Raw genomic sequence first — 22,149 nt, 5'->3', positions numbered from 1 at the left:
GGGTAGGTATTTGTATACCCTGCATGTAACCTGAATAAATTTGAGAGAGTATTGCAGCTATGTTATGTGATAAGATAAAATTCCCCAATAAATTAGTTTAAACATTTCATCAGTTGCATGGCATAACACTAGTCTAACCTTACAATTTTTTTTTTTTGTCAAAGTGGTTCTGGACCACTACTCAAAGTTAAATGTAGCTCAACATACAAAGAGATAGGGACTGTTGTAGACCACAACAGAAGCAGTAAAGTTATTACATAAGAATACAAAAAGGTAGAAGATAGTAGAACTGTTTGGTAATACAGGAGTACAATTTTAATGATTTTATCTGCATTTGTGGAGGCTTACAAGATATTTTCTTTTTATCTTTTTTTTTTTTTTTTTTTCACTTTTTTACACAATTTTTAAGCCAGAAATATAGAACATCCATCCAAATTGAGAAAAAAAAAAAAAAAAGTTAAATACATCAATAGAATTAACAAAAAAAAAAAAAAAAAAAAATTATAAATCTTTTACAATTGTTTCTTAATTGATTAACCAGGTTACATACCTTTCACAATAAAATACATGTTCAGCTGTTACATTACATTTTAAAGGAACATACAGGAATTTGTTATAAAATATTTCATCTTATTTTATTCACTGCTCACAGACCAGATTAACTTTTCAAATGCTTTTATCCAAACCAAAAGGATTCATGATCTGAGCAGTGAATCCTCTAACTTTACAACCTACTTAAATCAGCTACACACATTTTGAATACAAGACTAAAAAGGCACCAACAGTACAAAGCAAGTACAAAGCTCTTTTAGTAATCTGTTAAGAGTGTTCGTGTATGGACAACACAAAAGGCAATGAGATGGGGAAGGAGGGGGGGGGGGGGGGAAATAAAAAAAATCTGTTTTAAAGATCGGTTGCATTTTAGTTAAATTTTTTTTAGCAAATGCCCTTTGTGCAAGAAAGGGGGGCGGGGGGGGGGAGAATAGCTAGGGTGCAAGTACAGGAAAAAAGAAAACTAACACTGGTGTGTGGTTATTGCAGGATGTTTATGGGAACAAGAGCAGATCTGAAGGCAGTGGGTGAAGTGCATTTGTAGTGAAACCTCTAAAGGGGAAGCAGCAAGCATTTTTTGGCCATTTATATGAGTTATGCAATAATAAAAACTGGAATGGAATATGTTTGCCAAAACCAATTTAAAGAAACGTTGAAAGAACATTCCTGTGTATTTAGGAAACAAACTGAAGACTTTGAAACAATTAAAGGCGATATCAACAGCATGATTAATTCACATGTAATTTTTTTTCATATACTTAAGAAATTTTTCGACATGCCTTTTAAGATTTAAATATGGCTTCTACTTTCCCTGATGCAATATGCATAACTGAATGACTCATGCATTACACTCATAAAAAGGGAAAAGTTGCTAGTGCATAGTACATTTCTTTCCCTGTTTAATGCGCTTTATGCAAAAATTAATTTTGTTTTAAAAATAGGATTCTTAAAGCATTTCTCGTCATAATCGGGGGTTACTCGGGAGGTGGGGTTATGCGGAAGAAATGTTTAAAGACTCTGGATCTCGAACTGATAACCAGTACAGTTTTATAAAGCATTCTTATAAATAGTAGCCATGATTCAGGAACATTGACAGCCGCAAACTAGTTAAATAAAATATAAAAAAAGGAATTCCTGGTTAATACCTGCAGTGAAGTGTGGCTAATGGTTCCCTCAAATACTAAAAGAATGAGGAGCTACCAGTTCTGCTTGTCCAACATTACAACAAGGCCATCCCTTTTTTTCTTGTACGGTAAAGCAACTACATGTCAAGCATAACTTTTCACCACCTTCAAAATACAGCAGACTACCTTAGAAATGTATACATAGACATATTGTGCACAACGTTTTAATAAAACATAGCATCTTATCTAACAAGTAGTATGAGAGATATGCAGGTAAACCCATTCACCAAGTTAACGTGAAATCTTTACAAAACAGACATCACAGAAATTAACCAACTAAGCAAAAAAAAAATAATTAAAAAAATTAAAGAAATATATAAAATGAAGAGTCTTTTCCCAATTTATTTTCAAATACAAGTGCAATTTTTGCTCATTTCCTAGGCAGTTCAGACAAGTCACTCGAATTTTGCTCGAGAGGGAAAAAAAAAAGAAAAAAAAAGAAAAAAGTTAAAAGCCATTTGATTTTTATGAAGGTCACAGGATAACAATTCATGTACATGATTCAGAGGTAAGAGATTTTGTTTCAACCAGTCATATGCATGTGGCACTTAGACAATCTCTGCACAGAAAAGCTTAACAGTCATGCGAGGGCACGGTCATTTTAAACAAGGCAAGTCGTTCACCACAGAGCAGTGAGGAGAGAGGAGAGAGGAGGAGGCACTGCACAGCGACATAACATCTAGTCAACTCCACGGAATACAACTCCAGGAACAAATACCAGAAAAGAGAGGAAGTAATGGTTACAGTGTAAAAGAGTTTAGTTCTTGCTTGATTTGCTGCTCATTGGGAGGCTGGGAAAGAAAGTGGCTTAAACCGCCAGGACTTGGTGCGGTAATCTAGCTGTAAGCCTGCAGAATTCAAATTGCCATCAGCGATCGCATACACCCATCAGCACATCATGATGCAGTCTACTGCTCAAGTCGTGTGTATTCAAATAAAGGAGGGAGGACTAATGCAAGTGCCTCAACAGTCAATGAGCACGGCACCATTCAAAAGAGCATTAGCATGCTGCTTCATTGGAAAAATACCAAGCTTTGCGTCAAGTCTCGAAACGGAAAGGTAATGTTTCGAGTGTTTCAGGTGGGGACTGTGTCTCCACTGTGTAAATTCATCTTCCTCAAAACACAATCAATCATACATGATAAGCCAGTGCATAGCACATAATCACCAATTTAGATATTTATATTCAGGTATTATATATATTTATAGTATATTGGAGCAGCTTTTCATTGTTAGAAGTTGAATGTGATATACAAAGTAAGCTGTGTGTGTGTAAATGTATTCAATTTTAAAGGTACCTCAACGGTTAAAATTGTTAATTCAGTTCAAAGTGCTAGAGAAAAATGGAAGCTACAGTAACTTCCAATGGGTTTTTAAAGGTTTTGCAAACTGTTTAAAATGATATGTGTAAGTAAATGGGACTTTCAAAACACCTAAAGTGCCCAGAGTAATAATTTTCCAAGGGGTTAAAAAAAAAAAAAAAAAAAAAAAAGGGGTGAAAAAATAAAAATGACAAAACAAAAATAATGCCAGTTACCACAGTCATCAGTAACGTGGGATTAGACACAATATGTAAAGCCCATGAAAATAAGTACACAAAATTTGTCCACTTAACAGGAGGGAGAGAAATTAATGTAAAAAAAAAAAAAAATAATTATTATAATATACAAGCAGTTAGTTAAGGTTTCAGCAAACTTGCTGCGGCACCGTACTGCAACTGGGCTTTACAAAAGGAGTGTCAAGAATACTTCTCCAGACTGAAATAATTCATCATAAGCAGAAAAGCCACAACTACCAGAAACCGCCCTCCTTAATGGCTCAAAGGAGTTAGACTGGACAAGCTGAGATGGGTCACAGGACACGGCCAAGGAGGAAGAACTGTCAAGAACACAGATGTCGGAGTGCGAAGTCCTTCACAGCCTTTCCCTTAAAAAAATAAAAAAATAAAAAAATAAAAAAAAAGATTAAACAAGTTTATTAGAAAACAGTAATGTCATAGTGTCTGAGAAGCATTAAACTTCTATAACCTTGCAGTATCCTAAACTAAGCCATACACCTGAAAGTGGCTCATCTCCCTGGAGAACAAAAGAATTGGGCGTTAAACATTCAAGGCATCCAATCCTTTTCTGCCCCATTGACAGCAGGTCTCACCAAAAAGAAACTAAATCTGCCCATAGCTTAAGGCCAAATGCACACAGACGTGAGCGGCGGTCCTTGGTATCCCGGCCTGGCATCCTGCTGACAGCTATGACGCTGTGCGCTTCATGCCGCCGCTGCACTACAGTAACACACTCGTATAGATCATACCAGTGTATTACTGTAGTGCAGCGGCGGCAGCAGGGAGCGCACGGAGTCATAGCAACCAGTGACTGTGCGCTCCTGCTGTCAGCAGGATGCCAGGAGAGCACAGAGTCAAAGCAACCAGTGACACCGTGCGCTCCTGTCAGCAGGATGGCAGGCCGGGATACCATGGCCGTGTGCATTCGGCCTAATGTAGATAGGAGGCCTTAAAAGGGAATCCATCAGCTCTAAAACACCCCTTGAATCACAGTATAGTGTCAATGACTAGACAATTATGTCATTTTTATCTTCATACTCACTTGCATTCTGATGCTGTGCACCTACAAACCAGAAGAAACATGCATTGAGAGGACTCCTCTGCTCATGCACATAATGGAGGACTCAGAAGAGTTCTCCCAATGCATTTTTACTGCTGGTTTGTAGGAGTATAAAGATAAAACGCCACCCCCCTACTGATCAGCTTTTCCACAGTAGCTCTGGCATTGGAACTACCACAGCTTCAACTGTTGTGCAGGGGACATTGCTGGTGAATGCAGTGCTGCTCCCACTGAAGTGAATATAAGCAGCAATGCAGTAACCAGGTCCATCCACTGCACAAAAGAGCTGTGGTAGTTCCAATGCAGGATAGCTGAATGGCAAGGGGTGGAGGTGGTCAGGGGTGTCTGCCACACGTGGTTCAGATAGTGATGGCCTGCCACAAGGATAGGTAAAAAGGTTGTACAACCCATTCAAGGAGCTAGTAACCAAAATAGTAGACTGTAACTAGCAAAAGTCACACATCATGCACACTTGTGAAAACTTTAGCTCTCCAGTGTGCGATTTACACAAAAAACACATAAGTGCATGCTTTATATAAAAACCATGTTTATGCTCAGAAAGGTAGAAAGAAATATGGGACAAAATGCTACTGCCAAATACGATGAGGAATCTACCCACACATGGATCACACTGTCACTGAATTTCACATTTGTGCATATTTTGTTTCTATTGGTGCCAAAGAACAAGACTCAACAGTTGGTTGAAAAAATAAATATAAAAAATAAACACTATATTCACAAAGCAGAGCCGGATGATTCACCCGAACGGTAAATGATTAATATAAATGCTACCCACTACCATTTTAAAGGGTAAGCAACAGGAGGGCCATTTCTTTCCATGGTCTATTCACAGGGTACTGCACACTGTACACAAGAGAACTGTGCTCTGCCTGCTTGAGACTTGGCAATGATACTTGCTTGCCATACAATGCTGTCTCTCCACAACTGATGCCTGATTGGGCAGGAGAGGCTGGACAACCCCAACAAGTCCACGTACTTAGCTCTAGTCTGAATTAGAGCAGGTTGAAGTGAGGGCTTCTTGTATTGTACTAGCAGCTCTGACTTCAGCCTGGGTGGAGGAGGAAAGGGAAGCTGGAGGGACGAACAGGCAAGGTGCTGAGCGTCCGGCAGGATTAGCAGAGTGGAGTGGCTCCTGCCTGTGCCTGCACCGTGAAGCTACGAGTCCTGTATGTCAGTTCTTAGCTTAGTGAAGCAGGAGACCGCTCCGCTCAGCTAATCCTGGCATAGCACATGGTTACAGGGTACCCATGTGCTATGCCAACATTTAGTAAACCTCCGAAGAGAAGTAGATTTTAAGCGCACAGCAAAACGTACCGTTTAGGGAGGGAGAAGCGTAATACAAATACAAAAAACATTAATAGACTATATTACAAAAAGTGTTATTAGGGCATTAGGGACAGGTTCACAAAAATGTATACAAAAGTTTAGTTACTGTTTGCAACATGAGCGATCACTGATGCCATTTTGGGGGTACAAACTACTTTTTAAATGCCTTTTTATAAAAAAAATAATTTTTGGGGGGGGGGGGGAGAAGCGAGGTTGGCAAATTTTGGAATTCCAAAGAACATGCAGATTTTGGTCAAAAATGCACTGAAATTTTTCTTTAACCAAAAGGTGGCAGTCAAAAATAAAAAAACAACAAATAAAAGTTAAATAACTATATAGAAACCGAATCAATTTGTGACTGGTCGTAGGGGAGACATGGGAATTCTGGGATCTGAGGGGAGGATAGGAAAGATATGTTCTACTGTTACTACAGGCATAGCACCTAAGGATTCTTTACTCCATCTAACATACAGACATCTTTTACATTAAAGCATACAATAACCATGATTAAACTAATAGCTGCTTACCTGTGGTCATATTACAGTCAGTACCCAGGCTGGAATCTAGCAGTTTCTTCAAAAATTAACTCCTTCAGTGTCTCCTTGGGCAAATCATCTAACTCCATCTCAAACTTAAAGGGTGCTTCTGCGACAGGCTAAGCAGAGGAGATAAAACGTTTTTTTTTAGAATTTTTGATTTTCTTTTACATTTCCACATGTTCTGTGACCTGAGCAGAGGTCTGGAGTGGGTATATAAGCTGTGCTATATATTGCGATTATACATATGTGTTATGTTAGTCTAGCTCTGCCTGTGATAATGCGATGGCTACTGAAAAGTTAGCTGTACAGAACAGGATGTTTGAACATAATAGGCCTTGTGGCCAGTGAGAAAACTGCACATTTTTAGTATTTAATTATTTTTTTAACATGGAAAAAAATAAAAAATAAATAACCAAAATTCTAAAACATATTTAACATGAAAAAAATGATCTAAAAAGAATCTTCAATTAGCTGAATGTATATTATGTTTTCTGTTATCGATAAAAGGTGTCAAGACATAAGGATGTCCCTATACAAAAAATAAAGAATGGTGAAGAAGCCCAAGATAATCAAATTATTTGAAAGAGTTCTTAGGATCAGCATAATTTTCAAAAAATTTGTGTGGGAAGTAGTATGTGCCCAGCTATTCCAGTACTTTCACCAAAACCTCATCTGGGGCAACCCAAATATAACCCACTGACCTAGGGAATATGTCATAACAATAAAAGCCTGGTGGGGAGGGAACATCCAGCAGAAATGGGGTCATTACGTTAGCCTCCCATGCCTTCATTTGCATGGTAAGAAGGCCTTGAAAGTTTGTTGCTAGCTCAGAAATCTGTTTCATGCTAGAAGAATGAATCCTTCAAGTCAAACAAACTAATAACTAATTCAACGGGAAGCCAAAGTTTAAGAATAAATTAAAATACAATTAAGTAAATTGAAAAAGAGCATTAGTGGCTGATAAGATGCAGGCATCTCAGAGTTTCACAAATAAAAACCTTGAGGCATCTCAGAGTTTCACAAATAAAAACCTTGATGCTTAAGAATCTAGTTGTGATACAGAACCACCTCCTCACAGTATAGTATTATCAATGTCCCTGCTGACTAGCTCAGAAACGCTATAGTGAGATGGTGTGAGGCAGACCATTAATCCTTAAAAGGGGTTGTCTCAGCTTGAAAATTGGTGACATATCGTTAGAATATGCCACAAATGACAGAGGTGGGACCTGCACCTATTTCTAGAATAGTATGAGAGCGCAAGCACGCTGCTTAGCTATTTTCAGCTCTTTCAGAGAAATGTAGAGAGGGTGGCCACCCATCCCAGAGGTTGGGCCCGCACCTATCAGACATTGGTGGCCTATCCCTTAAGGCCCTTTTACACAGGCCAATCATCCCACTGATCAGCCAAAAAAGACAAGTGCTTCTTGTCTGCTGATTGCACCTTTTAGGCAGGCATGAAACTGATGCGGGTCAGCAGCACATCTTGCCATTTAAATAGCCGATGTGCTGCCAACAAATGCAAACTAAACGGGTACGAACAGTCGTAATAGTTTTCACCCATATACTTTGCATGCACAATGATTGCTCCATGTGAATGGAGCTTAAAGGGAGTGCAATCAATAAGTTGTATGGTTGATTGTTGTAGGAAATCTGCCCATGTAAAAGGACCTGAAAGACATCCCTAAAAGCAAGACAAGCAATAAAGACATTATCAAACACCAATTAATGTGAGGCAATATACTGTGTCTACATTCACTTCTTTCCAAAAAAAAGTTTAAAATTGATGTGGATGGCAAGTCTGAGTAATTTTACTAAGCGGACAAATGCTGGAACAGCAAGCAATATCTCTGATAAATTATACTCCGTAAACTGATTTACAACAAAACGTACAAATGCATTTGGGATTCTTTACAGCAAAATATTTCATAATGAAGAAGAAATCTTACCTCATCACTTGGGTCATAATACTGCTCCAAATAAGGATGGGCCAGAGCTGCCTCTACTTCAATTCGTTTGTGAGGGTTGAAGGTCAACATTTTGTCCAACAAATCAAGAGCTAAAACAAGTATAAAGTGATTTTAGGCATCTTAGGACATATCCCTTTCAGATAGTGCTCTGCTGTGCCTCATGGGTACACGTCTCACAAAATTCTTAACCCCTTAGTGACCAGCAAAAGAAGCAGTATATGGATAAATCACAATACATTGGTAAGTGCCTTGTATTAACGTCCTCTACACAATTAATGCCATTTGCTTAAGTGACACAACCTCTTTAAAGATGCCACTACAGACATAATACAGAGCAAGAAGCCATATGATCTAGACCAGCTGTATGAGCCAAAGCCAGAAGGACAACCAGCAAAGAGGAAAAGTATAAGTACTTCCTTTATAGCTCATTTCGTTTGAATCCTTCTGTGGCTTTGGCAAAAAAAAAAAAAAAAAAAAAAAAAAAAAAAAAAAAACACCCTACCATTTTCACGCATAGGTTCTCTGTGACAGTCTATTCACTGTATTATTTTCCCTTATAACATGGTTATAAGGGAAAATAACATTCTGAATACAGAATGTATAGTATAAAATAGTGCTGAAGGGGGTTAAAAAAAAAAAAAAAAAAAAAAAAAAAAAAAAGAAAAGTTAACTAATTTTCTCCTCTTGATCGAGTAGTTCCCGGTCTATTTACTTCTTTAATGATGAGCTGTGGGCTAAAGGACCTGTGGTGACCTGTGATGGACCATGTGATTGGAGCATGTGATCTGACTTCATCAGAGGTCATTTAGCCCAAAGCTCATCATTAAAGTAAAGAGACCGGGAACTACGCGATCAAGAGGAGAAGGCGAGTTAACTTTTTTTTTTTTTTAACCCTTCCAGCACTATTATACTATACATTCTGAATTCAGAATGCTATTATTATCCCTTATAACCATGTTATAAGGGAAAATAATACACTCTTCAGAACATCAATCCCAAGCCCGAACTTCTGTGAAGTTCGGGTTTGGGTACCAAAAACATGCGTGATTTTTCTAACGCGAGTGCAAAACACATTACAATGTTTTGCACTCGCTAGGAAAAATCGTGCATGTTCCCGCAACGCACCCGCCTCTTAACTGGGCCAAAAATAAGACGCCCCGTGTGAAAGAGGCCTTACAGTTTTTCTTGTGTTTTAATACTTAAAGCGATTGCGTTTAGTTCAGTTTTTCCCGCGCTGGTGCAATGCGTTTTGATGCGTTTTTCACACGTGTGAGAAACTGAATGTTTACAAACATCTCTTAGCAACCAGTGAAAAACGCATCACACCCGCACTTGCTTGCGGATGCAATGCGTTTTTCACGCAGCCCCATTAACTTCTATGGGGCCAGGGCTGTGTGAAAAACACTGAATATAGAATATGCTGCGATTTTCACGCAACGCAGAACTGATGCGTGAAAAACAACGCTCATGTACACAGACCCATTGAAATGAATGGGTCAGGATTCAGTGCGGGTGCTATGCGTTCACGTCGTGCATTGCACCTGCGCGGAAAACTCGCTCGTGTGAAAGGGACCTAATACACATTTACATACAAAATTTAGGGTGTCAATTCTCCACCCACCTATAAATTTCTGCAATTTCTCCCTCCACATAGCTGTTGTGGGTGGGGAGTCCCTTAACCACATCAGGGGAATAAGAGCTTCCGCCGACGATAACATATGTATAATCAACAATCTCTGCGATCTAATGAATCCCTGATAGTCGATTCCCAGGCAGCTCAATTCTGGTGACAGGACAATGCCAAACTTGCACACTTTATTGTTCCCACGCTTTATTTCTTTCCAAAGAGATCAAATTGAGGGGCAAGTCCACTGGATGTGCAAGAGGGAGCCAACCCCCCACCTTGACATCTTCAGCAAACATTAATGTCCACTAGTCTCATAAGAGGAAGTGTATCAGGAGTTTTATACCACGAGAAAGAAGTTTGTAATAGTTCTCTTGTAATCTCATACACCTGGAGTAGCCATAAGAATGGCGTAAAACAGACTCAGCCACAGGCCAAAATTTGAATGTCCAGTTCTTGTTCCCACGAAGCAAGAAAAAGTGGTATATTTTAGTCGTAATGGCTTTAAATAGAAGAACATGTAAGGTAGAGCTCATCCCAACCCAGGTAACCCCTTCTGAAAAACCTTTGCAAACTTTTGTCAGTTCTGTTCAATTCAAAACTTCCCTGAAGGGCTCAAGTCGCAGACTTAAATTGGTAGAAGGTAAAAAATATATATAGCTGTTCACTTCCAGGTAGAGTCCTGAAAACTGATTCTGACAAATAGGGAAATAAAAAGAGGTCTTTAATGCTAAATCCAGCTACAGATTTCCAGAAACCCACTTGTGACTTATAATTGCCACCTAATGGATTGGGTATGAGATGGGCCAAGAAGTGGGTCAAACTTAATTTAACATAACATCATACTTAAAGCATAGCTTCTGTCAGGTCAGAAAATCCAGCAGGAAATATATCATTTTCTAATTATGAGAGAACTGGGTTCGGTCTGCTGTGGACTCATTCCTAAAGAATCCCTTGTTCCGTACATGGCTATAATGTATTGCCTCTGCTGAGGCTCTTTCAAGACTGTGGCAGGTAACGCAAGGCTACAGTGGTCTCGCGCATGCATCGTTACTGCAGTTGGGACAAATCCAAACCTGGGTTTGTGGAGGTGCGCTACAATCAACGATCCCGGGTTCAGATTTGTAATGCAATACATTAATATATACGCCCCTACTATAGCAACAGAGCATGCACGTCTCGTGCATGCTCTGTTGCTGTAGTAGGGGAGTATATATTAATGTATTTAGTCTTGCATTACCTGCCACCATCTTGAAAGAGCCTCAACGGAGGCAATTAATTATAGCCATATACGGAGATTGGGCCTGAGGGTGCCACAGAAAGCAAATGGCTACCTTGACCTCAGTGTGGGAGAGCAGTTTGGGCCCTGGGGGCACTGGACTCTTGGGGAAAGACTGCTTAGATGCCGTGGGTAGTTACGAGCACATTCTTAGAGTCTCCCGTGAAAAATGGCAGGCATCAGTGGCTATGGCGCCCACTCAACTTCTGAGTGGCCTCCATCTTTAAAGCCTGGACTTCTGCCGTATATGCACGGTGGAGGTCTGGAGGTCACAACATTTTTTTTTTTGTTATTAAAAAAAAAAACTTAACAACTAACATTCTCATACAGATATTAAATATACCTTTAGGGTCTGCATTTGGGAAAAGTCTATTCCAGGGCACCTTATTTTTGTGTGGAAGTGAAAGCAGGTAGTTTCTAGCTTTCAAATTGATTATACAGTTCAGATCCTCTTGAGAAGGTGATCCAAGAATTCCTGCAAAAACAGATGTTTACATGAAAGGTTGCACTCCAAAACCTTCGGTATAATCTTCTGGCCTCGCTGTTCTATCTGCCCTTACCAAGGATATGATTGAGTTGATCAAGGTAATGCTTTCCAGGAAATATGGGCCGATTTGAAAGCATTTCTGCGAGAATGCAGCCAACAGACCAGATATCAATTGACTTGGTATAACCCTAAAATAAAAAATAATAATATTTTAAGGTTCCAGTACATCACTGTCACCTTGAATGTTAATAGCCGGATATCATACAGTCACATGTTGTCAGTATAAATAATTTGCTTAACAATTCAGCTTCAACTTAAAGGGTTTCTACCACCAGAAATACCTGAAATAACTGAAATGTGAATTTAGCCTTGCTTGAGTAAATGACTGGTGAGGAGTCATTTGAATGATAACCTATAGGCTGCACCTTTTGTTTCCTCTCTAGTTGAAGCTCCCGGCTTTGTAGCCTCCTAAATAGTCAAGTCCTAAAGTCACAAATATAGCGTGAATTCCATGTGTTTTTAAAGGGCTTCTACCACCAGAAATACTGTTATGTAGCTGACTGACATTAGCAATGCACTAATGTCAGCACTACAGAACAGTGTTTCTCTAACATTTGTCCCTGCAGCTGTTTTTGTAAAAAATAAATATATTATGCTAATGACCTCTAGGTGCTATGTGGGTGTAAAATCAGCACCTAGAGGCTCCGTCTATTCGCACTTTATCCCGCCTAGGTCCCCTGTTCTGCCCGCCCAGCTCCTCTTGATTGCTGCCACGGTCCACCGCATCGTTAACGAAATCCTGCGTCGTTCACTTCTGTCTTCGGCGCAGTTAGTAAATGATGCGCTCCTGGTGCCGGATTCCTCACTGCTCCTGCGCCGACTACGCCACAGTCAGTAAGCCGGCATCAGGAGACTAGCCTTTACTCACTGCGCCGAAGACAGAAGTGAACGGCGCAGGATTTCATCAACGATGCGGTGGACCGTGGCATCAATCAAGATGAGCGGGGCGGGCAGAACAGGGGACCTGGGCGGGATAAAGCGCGAGTAGACGGAGCCTCTAGGTGCTGATTTTACGCCCACATAGCACCTAGAGGCTCATTAGCATATTATAAAAGTCCTTTTTTTTTTTTTTTTTTTTTTACAAAAACAGCTGCAGGGACAAATGTTATAAACACACTGTTATGTAGTGCTGACATGGGCGCATTGCTAATATCAGTCAGCTACATAACAGTATTTCTGGTGGTAGAAGCCCTTTAAAAACACATGGAATTCACGCTATATTTGTGACTTTAGGACTTGACTATTTAGGAGGCTACAAAGCCGGGAGCTTCAACTAGAGAGGAAACAAAAGGTGCAGCCTATAGGTTATCATTCAAATGACCAATCCTCACCAGTCATTTACTCAAGCAAGGCTAAATTCACATTTCAGTTATTTGCTCAGTTATTTTGAGCCAAAATCAGGAGTGAAGCCTACTCAGAGATGAGGTATAATGGAAAGATCTGCTCCTCTCCTGTGTTTTTGACACACACCTGATTTTGGCTCACAATAACTGACGAAAATAACTGATCATATAACTGAAGTGTGAATGCAGCCTAGCTAGTCAAATGGATGTAAAATGTAGATGGACTACCTTGGAATTTAACATGATTTCTGGAGCTCGGTACCAACGAGTGGCCACATATTCTGTCAGAAAACCAGTGTGGTCATGATCTGGGTCTGCAACACGTGCCAATCCAAAATCACAGATCTGTTTAAGAAAAAAATAAATAAAAAATAAAACAGCTAAAAATTACTGAATCAAAATGTATTAAATGATATGAATAAGGAAATTCTCAAACATTTTTCTACATTAACATTCATACATTATTGGATAAAATATCGTTTTTGCAGAGATGTATACAATTTTTTTTTTTACAGCTGTAAAATTATCTCTGCATCTGAAGAGACAATTAGTCAAAAAAAAGTTTGATCCTGGCCAATAAAGCAATGAACCATGTTAATATACACTGTACTATCCCCTATAGAGACTGCACACAAAGACCCCAGAGACATCCATAAAGTAGATAAGGAAATGTCAAACTGCTAAGGACGCCTCCGATAACTAGAATGGGGGAGCTGCACCCTCCAACTGAACTGCGTTGTACAGAGTGATGTCTGAACATGCCCGATCCATAGAACTATGGCAGATACGAAAATGGCGAGCATGCTCATTAAGCTGGAAGGGGTTGGCAAGTTTAGATTTACTTTCAGTTAAGCGCTCAAAGCAATATAATGTGCCACTTGCACAGCAGTTCTGCGCACAGTGTCATTCAATGGAAGCTGCTGATGGACAGGTCTTGTCACATGTCCCTCCATTAGCAGCCATGTTCAGGACCAGAGCCCCTTACAAGCAGTAAAGACGACTATACTAACAAGGAACAGAGCTCCTCAGAGCTAGACATCAGGGATGCACGAATCGATTTCGTTTGAAACATCCAAAGTCGATTCACATAAAACTTCGTTTCAATACTGTACGGAGCAAGCGATCCGTACAGTATTAGGCTACTTTCACTCTCGCGTCTGGTGCGGATCCGTCATGGATCTGCACAGACGGATCTGTTCAGATAATACAAACGTCTGCATCCGTTCAGAAAGGATCAGTTTGTATTATTTTTAACATAGCCAAGACTGATCTGTCTTGAACACAGGTGAAAGTCAATGGAGGACAATCCGTTTTCTATTGTGCCAGTGAAAACGAATCCTTCCTCATTGACTGTGTGTCAGAACGGATCCGTTTGGCTCAGTTTCGTCAGACAGACACCAAAACGCTGCAAAGTAGAATGGAGACGGAACGGAGGCAAACGGATGCATTCTGAGCGGATCCTTTTCCATTCAGAATGCATTAGGGCAAAACTGATCCGTTTTGGACCGCTTGTGAGAGCCCTGAACGGATCTCAAACGGAAAGCCAAAATGCCAGTGTGAAAGTAGCTTTAGAATGTATTGGCTCCGATGAACCAAAGTTATGAGACTTCGCGTAATAACTTCATAAATTGATTTCTACTGTAAAATACATTTCCCGAACTCTGGTTCGGTTGCAAGGTACGTTATATTAGTAAGTGGCCTATAATCTTGTTTTCAGCACATCTTTGAAAATATTAAGTGGTAAAATCCATTAAAACTAAGCAAAAGCTAATAAAAAGACATAGAAAATACTAACACTGTACGATATAACTATAAAATACAACATACCTTGAGATCACAGGTAGTGTTAAGAAGCAAGTTTGATGGTTTAAGATCACGATGTAGAACATTGGCTGAGTGAATGTACTTCAAGCCTCTCAGAATTTGGTACAGAAAATAACAAATGTGGTCGTTGCTAAGGTGCTGGGTCTTCAGAAGTTTGTACAAATCAGTTTCCATAAGATCCTGAACAATGTACCTGAAGATATTTATGTAAGGTAAACGGCACCAGTACATGAAATGAACAGTTAACATTGTCAGAACAAAATGCATATTAGCACGTCAAATATACAATTTAAAAATAAACACTAAAATGTTGTGTAATTCAGTGCTGAAGCCCCTTCACTGTACTCCTGGGGTCTGGCTATGAGTTGAACTGCTGCAGGCTCCAATTCAGTTAAATGGAGAAGTGCTGAAGTTCCCTGATACAGTGGGTGGCTAGAAGTGGCACTGTGGCCAAATTGCAGCCCTCAAGATTGGTGGGGGTTCCAGAGGTCAGACCCCAATAGCCATACAGTGATATCATAAAGTCATAGCATATTGCTAGGATATGCTATGTAAATATCCTATGATTAATCAGTCCTGCTACATTTCTGAGATTGAGAGTTAATGACTACTGCCTTCCGGCGCTGACTCTCCAGTGGTGCTCCTGGTCTTTCCTTACACTATTATAGTAGTCACATGCCGTATTTTGCAGTTAGACCATTTTCATCAAGGATCATTGGATTGTGGCATTAAAAGGGTTTTCTGGGACTACTATGGTTTAACACATAGGCTCATGTAGTTGCTTAAAGGGCTTCTGTCACCCCACTAAAGTGATTTCTTTTTTTTGGGCTAGTTACATTAGTTATAGTGCGATATATGAGAATATAATGTTACTTACTTTCATGCGGCCGTTTCTTAAGAAAACAAAGTTTTATTATATGCAAATCAGGTCTCTACCAGCAAGTAGGGCGTCTACTTGCTGGTAGCAGCCGCAAAAAACCGCCCCCTCGTCGTGTTGATTGACAGGGCAAGCCGTGATCTCCTCCTCCGGCCGGCCCTGTCAGCATTTTAAAAATCGCGCGCCTCTGTTCATTCGGCGCAGGCGCTCTGAGATGAGGAGGCTCGTCTCCTCAGAACTCCCGCAGTGCGCCTGCGCCGATGACGTCTTCTCTTTCGGTGATGTTATCGGCGCAGGTGCACTGAGGGAGTTCTGAGGAGACGAGCCTCCGCATCTCAGAGCGCCTGCGTCGAATGAACAGAGGCGCGCGATTTTTAAAATGCTGACAGGGCCGGCCGGAGGAGGAGATCACGGCTGGCCCTGTCAATCAACACGACGAGGGGGCGGTTTTTTGCAGCGGCTACCAGCAAGTAGACGCCCTACTTGCTGGTAGAGACCTGATTTGCATATAATAAAACTTTGTTTTCTTAAGAAACGGCCGCATGAAAGTAAGTAACAAGATTATATTCTCCTATATCGCGCTATAAGGAATGTAACTAGCCAAAAAAAAAAGAAATCACTTTAGTGGGGTGACAGAAGCCCTTTAACTTATGTTCATCTTCTCCATGCTTTTTTTTTTTTTGGACTCACCAGACCTATTTTTTCCCCCATGTACATCCCATTGGTTCGATTCCATCCTGTATTCAAACCCATAATGCACTTCTCTCCTTTCTCCATCAAAGCTCCAGAACCGTCCCTAACATCCAGCTAGTTACATAGACGCTCCTCTATCCCTGCCCCTATTGCAGTTTTGTAACGCCCATAGACATAACATCACTAAAGAAAAAGCTGCACGGACATGGTTGTATAGGTAAAAAAACTGAAATCATTTATGGAGGAAGCTTTAAAGGGATGTGGATGGAAAACCCCTTTAAAGCAGCCTCTTGCTTCTAATGCGAGATAATCCCTTCAACAACGGACCTCTACAGGACCTGCATAACTATTTACAAAGAAAGGGGAAGAAAAAAAAAAGAAAAAAAACACACACACACACACACACACACACTGTAGATGAAATAAGGATACACATCTTTCATCTGCTCAATGGTTGGAGCCCGAATAATGTCGTTTATTCCAATAATATTCTCATGTTTAAAGCGCAGCAAGATTTTAATTTCCCTCAATGTTCTCTGGCAATACGTTTGATGCTCAAAGGGGCTGATTTTCTTGATGGCAACTCGTACTTTGTTGACGTTGTCATATGCAGAACTAAAAGAAAGAACGAAAGGAGAATTGCGGAAAATGTCGACATTGTGCAGGTTTTAAATAACCCAATACATTTGCATATAAAGGATGAAACAAAGCAGATGTCAGTGAATGTTTTGTTGTGCACGCCACCTTCATAACCCGCACCTACCTCTCTACACTGGGAAAGGACAATGGCATTGCTGAGCACTGTCTGTGGTACTACAAGCACCATAACTGCTCGTGATAATTTCCAAATAAGCATTTTATAACAAGAGAGATGAATTTCACAAGTTTTTATAGGGGAAGGTGACAAAAAACAAATAGGTGGAATAATAATTTTATCCACCGGCTCAGCACAGTTTTACAATTAAAACATTTTGGGGCAGATATACCAAGACTGGCGTTACAAATGCCAATTCTAATATAAAGTCTGTGGGCGCAGAATGTGCCAAATTTATCAAGAGGCACAGGCCCCTTCATAAATTTGGCACATTTTTCCAGGCAGTCTGTGCACTAGACTTTCAAAGTCTACACAAGCTATGAACCAGCAAAGATTTGAACCATTATTTATGGCAGTTTCTGGTGAAAATTATAGTAAATCCGTCAGGCTGTGGGAGGCCACAACATTTATCCTCTATCCATAAAATGGTGGATTGTTCAGGGCTCATCGTTCAGTTGAGCAGAGCCGCAGATATTTCTTGCAAACCACTGAAACTAATCTAGCACCGGAAAGGAAAAAAAAAAAATTTGAGAAAGTGGCATCAGTGGAAAGTGATGCGTGAAATGTGTTTGTCTGGTGCAGCAATACTTCTTTGCATTCCGCTTAGAAGAGAACGTCAGCGTGTCTCCAGCTATCAGCAGTATAATCTGGATCTGTAATGTAATCCCCTCTGTCCTACATCTATCTACAGCCTGCCAAGGTCTCTCTCTCTCCCCCCCGCTCCTGCACCCTTACCTCTCAGCCTTGTATGTAGGACTATACACATAAGCATATCTCCTCCTTGCTTAGATGCATGTTACTACACGCTGTGCAATGTATCTGGATGTCACACATTCAGGTCTGCCGGTGGCACATGTAAAGACCTGCTCTACCAATAGGTGTAGCTCTATCTGGGAGTTTCCACATTATATCTGCCATTTGAGTAATCTCAGTGGGATTTTTGCAGCCTCGGGCAGAGAGCTGAAGAAAGAAAAGGGAACATTCAGGCGGCAGTTACATTTTACTGCTGGATGCTTCTAGGCACAGCAATCCAAGAGCAAATATAACTTTTCTAGTGGCCAAACAACTTTCTAGCACAAATTAGCTTCATGTTAGCAACCACTGGGGTACTACAATAGCTGTACAAATCTCCTCATTCAGGAAGCATTACTAGATAAACAGATCTTTACCAACTTGATCCCCGTTGTGTAAAGTCATGCTTCCTGTGGCTTAAAAAGTAAAGAGAAAGAAAACCACTTCCGGCTAAGACACTTTCTGCTTTTTATCCCCCTCATTTCTTAAGAGCATAAAGGAGGCTTCATTTGCAGAAATCTGCCCCAATAACCCTACATGCATATGCTGCAGATTTGGATGCAAAAATCCACACCAATGTCACATTTAAAAAAAAAATAAAATAAAACCACAAATCTGCACTATTTATTGGTAACTACACCCACAGACAACGTGGATATACCCCAGAGCATAATATGTATGTGCCCTTTAATATACAGTATCCACTTTTTTTTTATAGCACCCACATTTGGATATTGGGGAAGGTGGTCACATTCAGCGACTTCAGTAGCTCATACTACTCCATCTAATAAATGACTGGTACATTATTGCCTGCGAGCTTCTAGTTCTGCTGAAGGAACGTGTGGTAGTGATGCAGACATGCATGCCCGTGGTCCTAGTTACTATAACAGAGCTGCAGATGAGAGGAGCATACACACACAATATGTGAAGTGCATTTCCACCAACATGACCCAAGGAGGCTGACAGATCAGTTTATTCACACACCAAAAAAAAAAAAAAAAGTGTAAAGAAATTATATATATATTCTATATCTATCTATATACACACACACACAGTCTCTCACAAAAGTACACCCCCTCACATTTTGTAAATATATTAATCTTTTCATGGGACAACACTGAAGATGACACATTGATACAATATAAAGTAGTCCGTGTACAGCTTGTATAACAAGGTAAATTTGGTGTGCACTTAAAATAACTCCACACACGGCAATTAATGTCTAAACCGATAACAGCGAGTACACCCCTGTGAAAATGGCCAAATTGTGCCCAAATGTGAATATTTTGTGTGGCCACCATTACTTTCCAGCACTGCCTTAACTCTCTTGGGCATGGAGTTCACTAGAGCTTCACAGGTTACCACTGGAATCCTCTTCCACTCCTCCATGACAACATCACTGAGCTGGTGGATATTAGAGACCTTGCGACCCTCCACCTTCCGTTTAAGGATGCTGCACAGAAGCTCAATAGGGCTTAGGTCTGGAGACATGCCTGGCCAGTCCAGCACCTTTACCCTCAGTTTCTTTAGCAAGGCAGTGGTCGTCTCAGAGGTGTGTTTGGGGTCATTATCATGTTGGAATACTGCCCTGTGGCCTAGTTTCTGAAGGGATCAGTGCTGTCCCATGAAAAGATAGAAGAAAATATTTACAAAAATGTGTGTACTTACTAGGGATCGACCGATTATCGGATTTACCGATATTATCGGACGATATTGAGGATTTTGAGCGCTATCGGTATCTATTTTGCCGATATTCCAATAGCGTATGGGGAACACAGATCGCGCTGCTGACAGCGCTCTCCGTGTTAACTCAGCAGCACAGGGGAGAAGGAAGCAGTGTCTCCTCCCCTTGTGCTGATGTTGCCACCAATGAGAGGAGGGAGGAGAAGAGAAGGGGAGGGGCTGTGGCCACTGCGCCACCAATGAAGCTTAATCTCTCATTTATTCATATACAGGAGGCGGGAGCTGGCTGCAGAATCACATAGCCGGCTCCCGACCTCTATGAGCAATAGCTGCGATCTACGGTAGTTAACCCCTCAGGTGCCGCGGATCGCAGCTACTGCTCATAGAAGTCGGGAGCCGCCTATGCGATTCTGCAGCCAGCTCCCGCCTATGCGATTCTGCAGCCAGCTCCCGCCTATGCGATTCTGCAGCCAGCTCCCGCCTATGCGATTCTGCAGCCAGCTCCCGCCTATGCGATTCTGCAGCCAGCTCCCGCCTATGCGATTCTGCAGCCAGCTCCCGCCTATGCGATTCTGCAGCCAGCTCCCGCCTATGCGATTCTGCAGCCAGCTCCCGCCTATGCGATTCTGCAGCCAGCTCCCGCCTATGCGATTCTGCAGCCAGCTCCCGCCTATGCGATTCTGCAGCCAGCTCCCGCCTATGCGATTCTGCAGCCAGCTCCCGCCTATGCGATTCTGCAGCCAGCTCCCGCCTATGCGATTCTGCAGCCAGCTCCCGCCTATGCGATTCTGTAGCCAGCTCCCGCCTATGCGATTCTGTAGCCAGCTCCCGCCTATGCGATTCTGCAGCCAGCTCCCGCCTCCTGTATATGAATAAATGATAGATTAAGCTTCATTGGTGGCGCAGTGCGCCCCCCTAGCCAAGTATTAGACAATTGGTGGTTATTTTTGACCGCCGTTTCTGAAGAGTTAAATGACTGGAATTGGAGTCATCGCCAATCCTAGTCAATGGGGTAAGGTGACAACTGTATTATGCCTCATTCACACGATTTTGAGCCAAAACCAGAACTTGTTACTACACAGATCAGGTAAAAGGATCTGCACCTGTTCTGTGTTTACAGCCGCACCTGGGTTTTGGCTCAAAATCACTGATGGAAATCACTGACCAAACACTGACTGTGTAAATGAGGTATTACACTGCGTATGGCGTGGGCTCAGCTTGTGACCTTGCTCCACACACTCTTGCACTGCCCCCATGCACCTTGGACGTAAAATCCAGGGTCATGAAGCGGTTAGGAGAACACATGGGCACAGCAAAAGGGAGTTTCCCACAGCATGTTTCTTGTCAGTGGAATAAATCGATACCATAGCTCTCTGGTAGTGTCTTATCTCCATCCAAGCTGTCATCTGCTTCTCATCTCTGCCATTAAGGGAGAGGGCAGAAACCCCCATACATAGTCAGCCTACCTAGTCATGGCTACCTTAAGTAAACCACCTTTATTTTTTAACTTAAAAAAAAAAATATAATCCACGGAGGTTTGTGTAAAAGTCAGTATTCTCTTCCAAGCACAGCAACTGCACTGCCTAATGTTAATGTTTAACATTGCCAAAGATAAACTACAAAACATACAAGCACCATACTTATATGACCTGCTAGCAAACATACGAGGGTGTGGTATGCCATTAAAAACACAAATTCTCTCTAGTATCAGTACAATGATTTCATTTTCACTGCAGAACATGCTGATAACAAACATCCACCAATATTAACAATTTCACTGCAACGTCCAGGATTAGAAAAGTATGGCTGCGTTCTCCTACAAACCACACTAGTTCAAGGATTGTGTCTGGTAATGCAGCTCTGCTCAAGTGAAAGAGGCCAGGCTGCAATAGCAAAGACAACCTGTGGACAAGAGAGGCGCTGTTGCTGGAAGAAAGCAGCAGTGTTTTCCGTAATCCCCGTCACCACCTTGTGCCAGTGTAGAGCAGATATAAACAGACTCAGTAAGGCCTCATGCATGCAACCGGGGTTTTAGTCAGCATTCAATCCGCATTTTTTTGCAGATCAGATGCGGACCCATAATCTCAAAGAGGCCACAAAAGTACTAAGTCCGCCCTGCAGTCTTCCAAAAAAAATAAAAATAATAGAACATGTCCTATTAGTTTTACAGACAAGGATAGGACAGGAGTTACCGTTCGGCAAAAAGAATGGACGAGGCCAGTATCCGTGTTTTGGGGGATCTGCAATTTGCAGACTATATATACACACACACACACACACGTCGGTGGTTGGAATTTAAATATGGCACCCACTCAAGCGTGCAGTTTTAAACAGCAGGCACCCTGGGCTCATGTTTTTAGATGCCATGGTCAAATGTTCCGGTTCCCTTCCAGCACAGATTGGGGGAGCTGGAGTTTGTGTGCGGCAGCCACCTTCTTCCTGCGGGACAGGAGGCTGCTGCACATT

The 22,149-nt window shown here is 41.3% G+C and overlaps 1 protein-coding gene across 1 annotated transcript in view; it reads right to left on the bottom strand.

Moving 5' to 3' along the window:
• Window positions 1-292: 292 nt before the first annotated feature.
• Window positions 293-22,149, bottom strand: part of MAPK1 (mitogen-activated protein kinase 1) — a 43,770-nt gene continuing 21,913 nt past the window's right edge. The window contains exons 2-9 of the mRNA XM_044275554.1: window positions 16,827-17,009; window positions 14,828-15,017; window positions 13,229-13,345; window positions 11,671-11,785; window positions 11,454-11,585; window positions 8,187-8,296; window positions 6,229-6,356; window positions 293-3,662 (exon numbers count right to left, since the gene is read on the bottom strand). Of these exons, the coding sequence (XP_044131489.1) occupies window positions 6,246-6,356; window positions 8,187-8,296; window positions 11,454-11,585; window positions 11,671-11,785; window positions 13,229-13,345; window positions 14,828-15,017; window positions 16,827-17,009 (958 nt within the window). The 3' untranslated portion in view covers window positions 293-3,662; window positions 6,229-6,245. The remainder of the gene's footprint in view (window positions 3,663-6,228; window positions 6,357-8,186; window positions 8,297-11,453; window positions 11,586-11,670; window positions 11,786-13,228; window positions 13,346-14,827; window positions 15,018-16,826; window positions 17,010-22,149) is intronic.

The sequence above is a fragment of the Bufo gargarizans genome, chromosome 1, assembly GCF_014858855.1.
Source record: "Bufo gargarizans isolate SCDJY-AF-19 chromosome 1, ASM1485885v1, whole genome shotgun sequence".
Taxonomy (NCBI): domain Eukaryota; kingdom Metazoa; phylum Chordata; class Amphibia; order Anura; family Bufonidae; genus Bufo; species Bufo gargarizans.
This window is presented reverse-complemented; position numbering and strand designations above follow the sequence as displayed.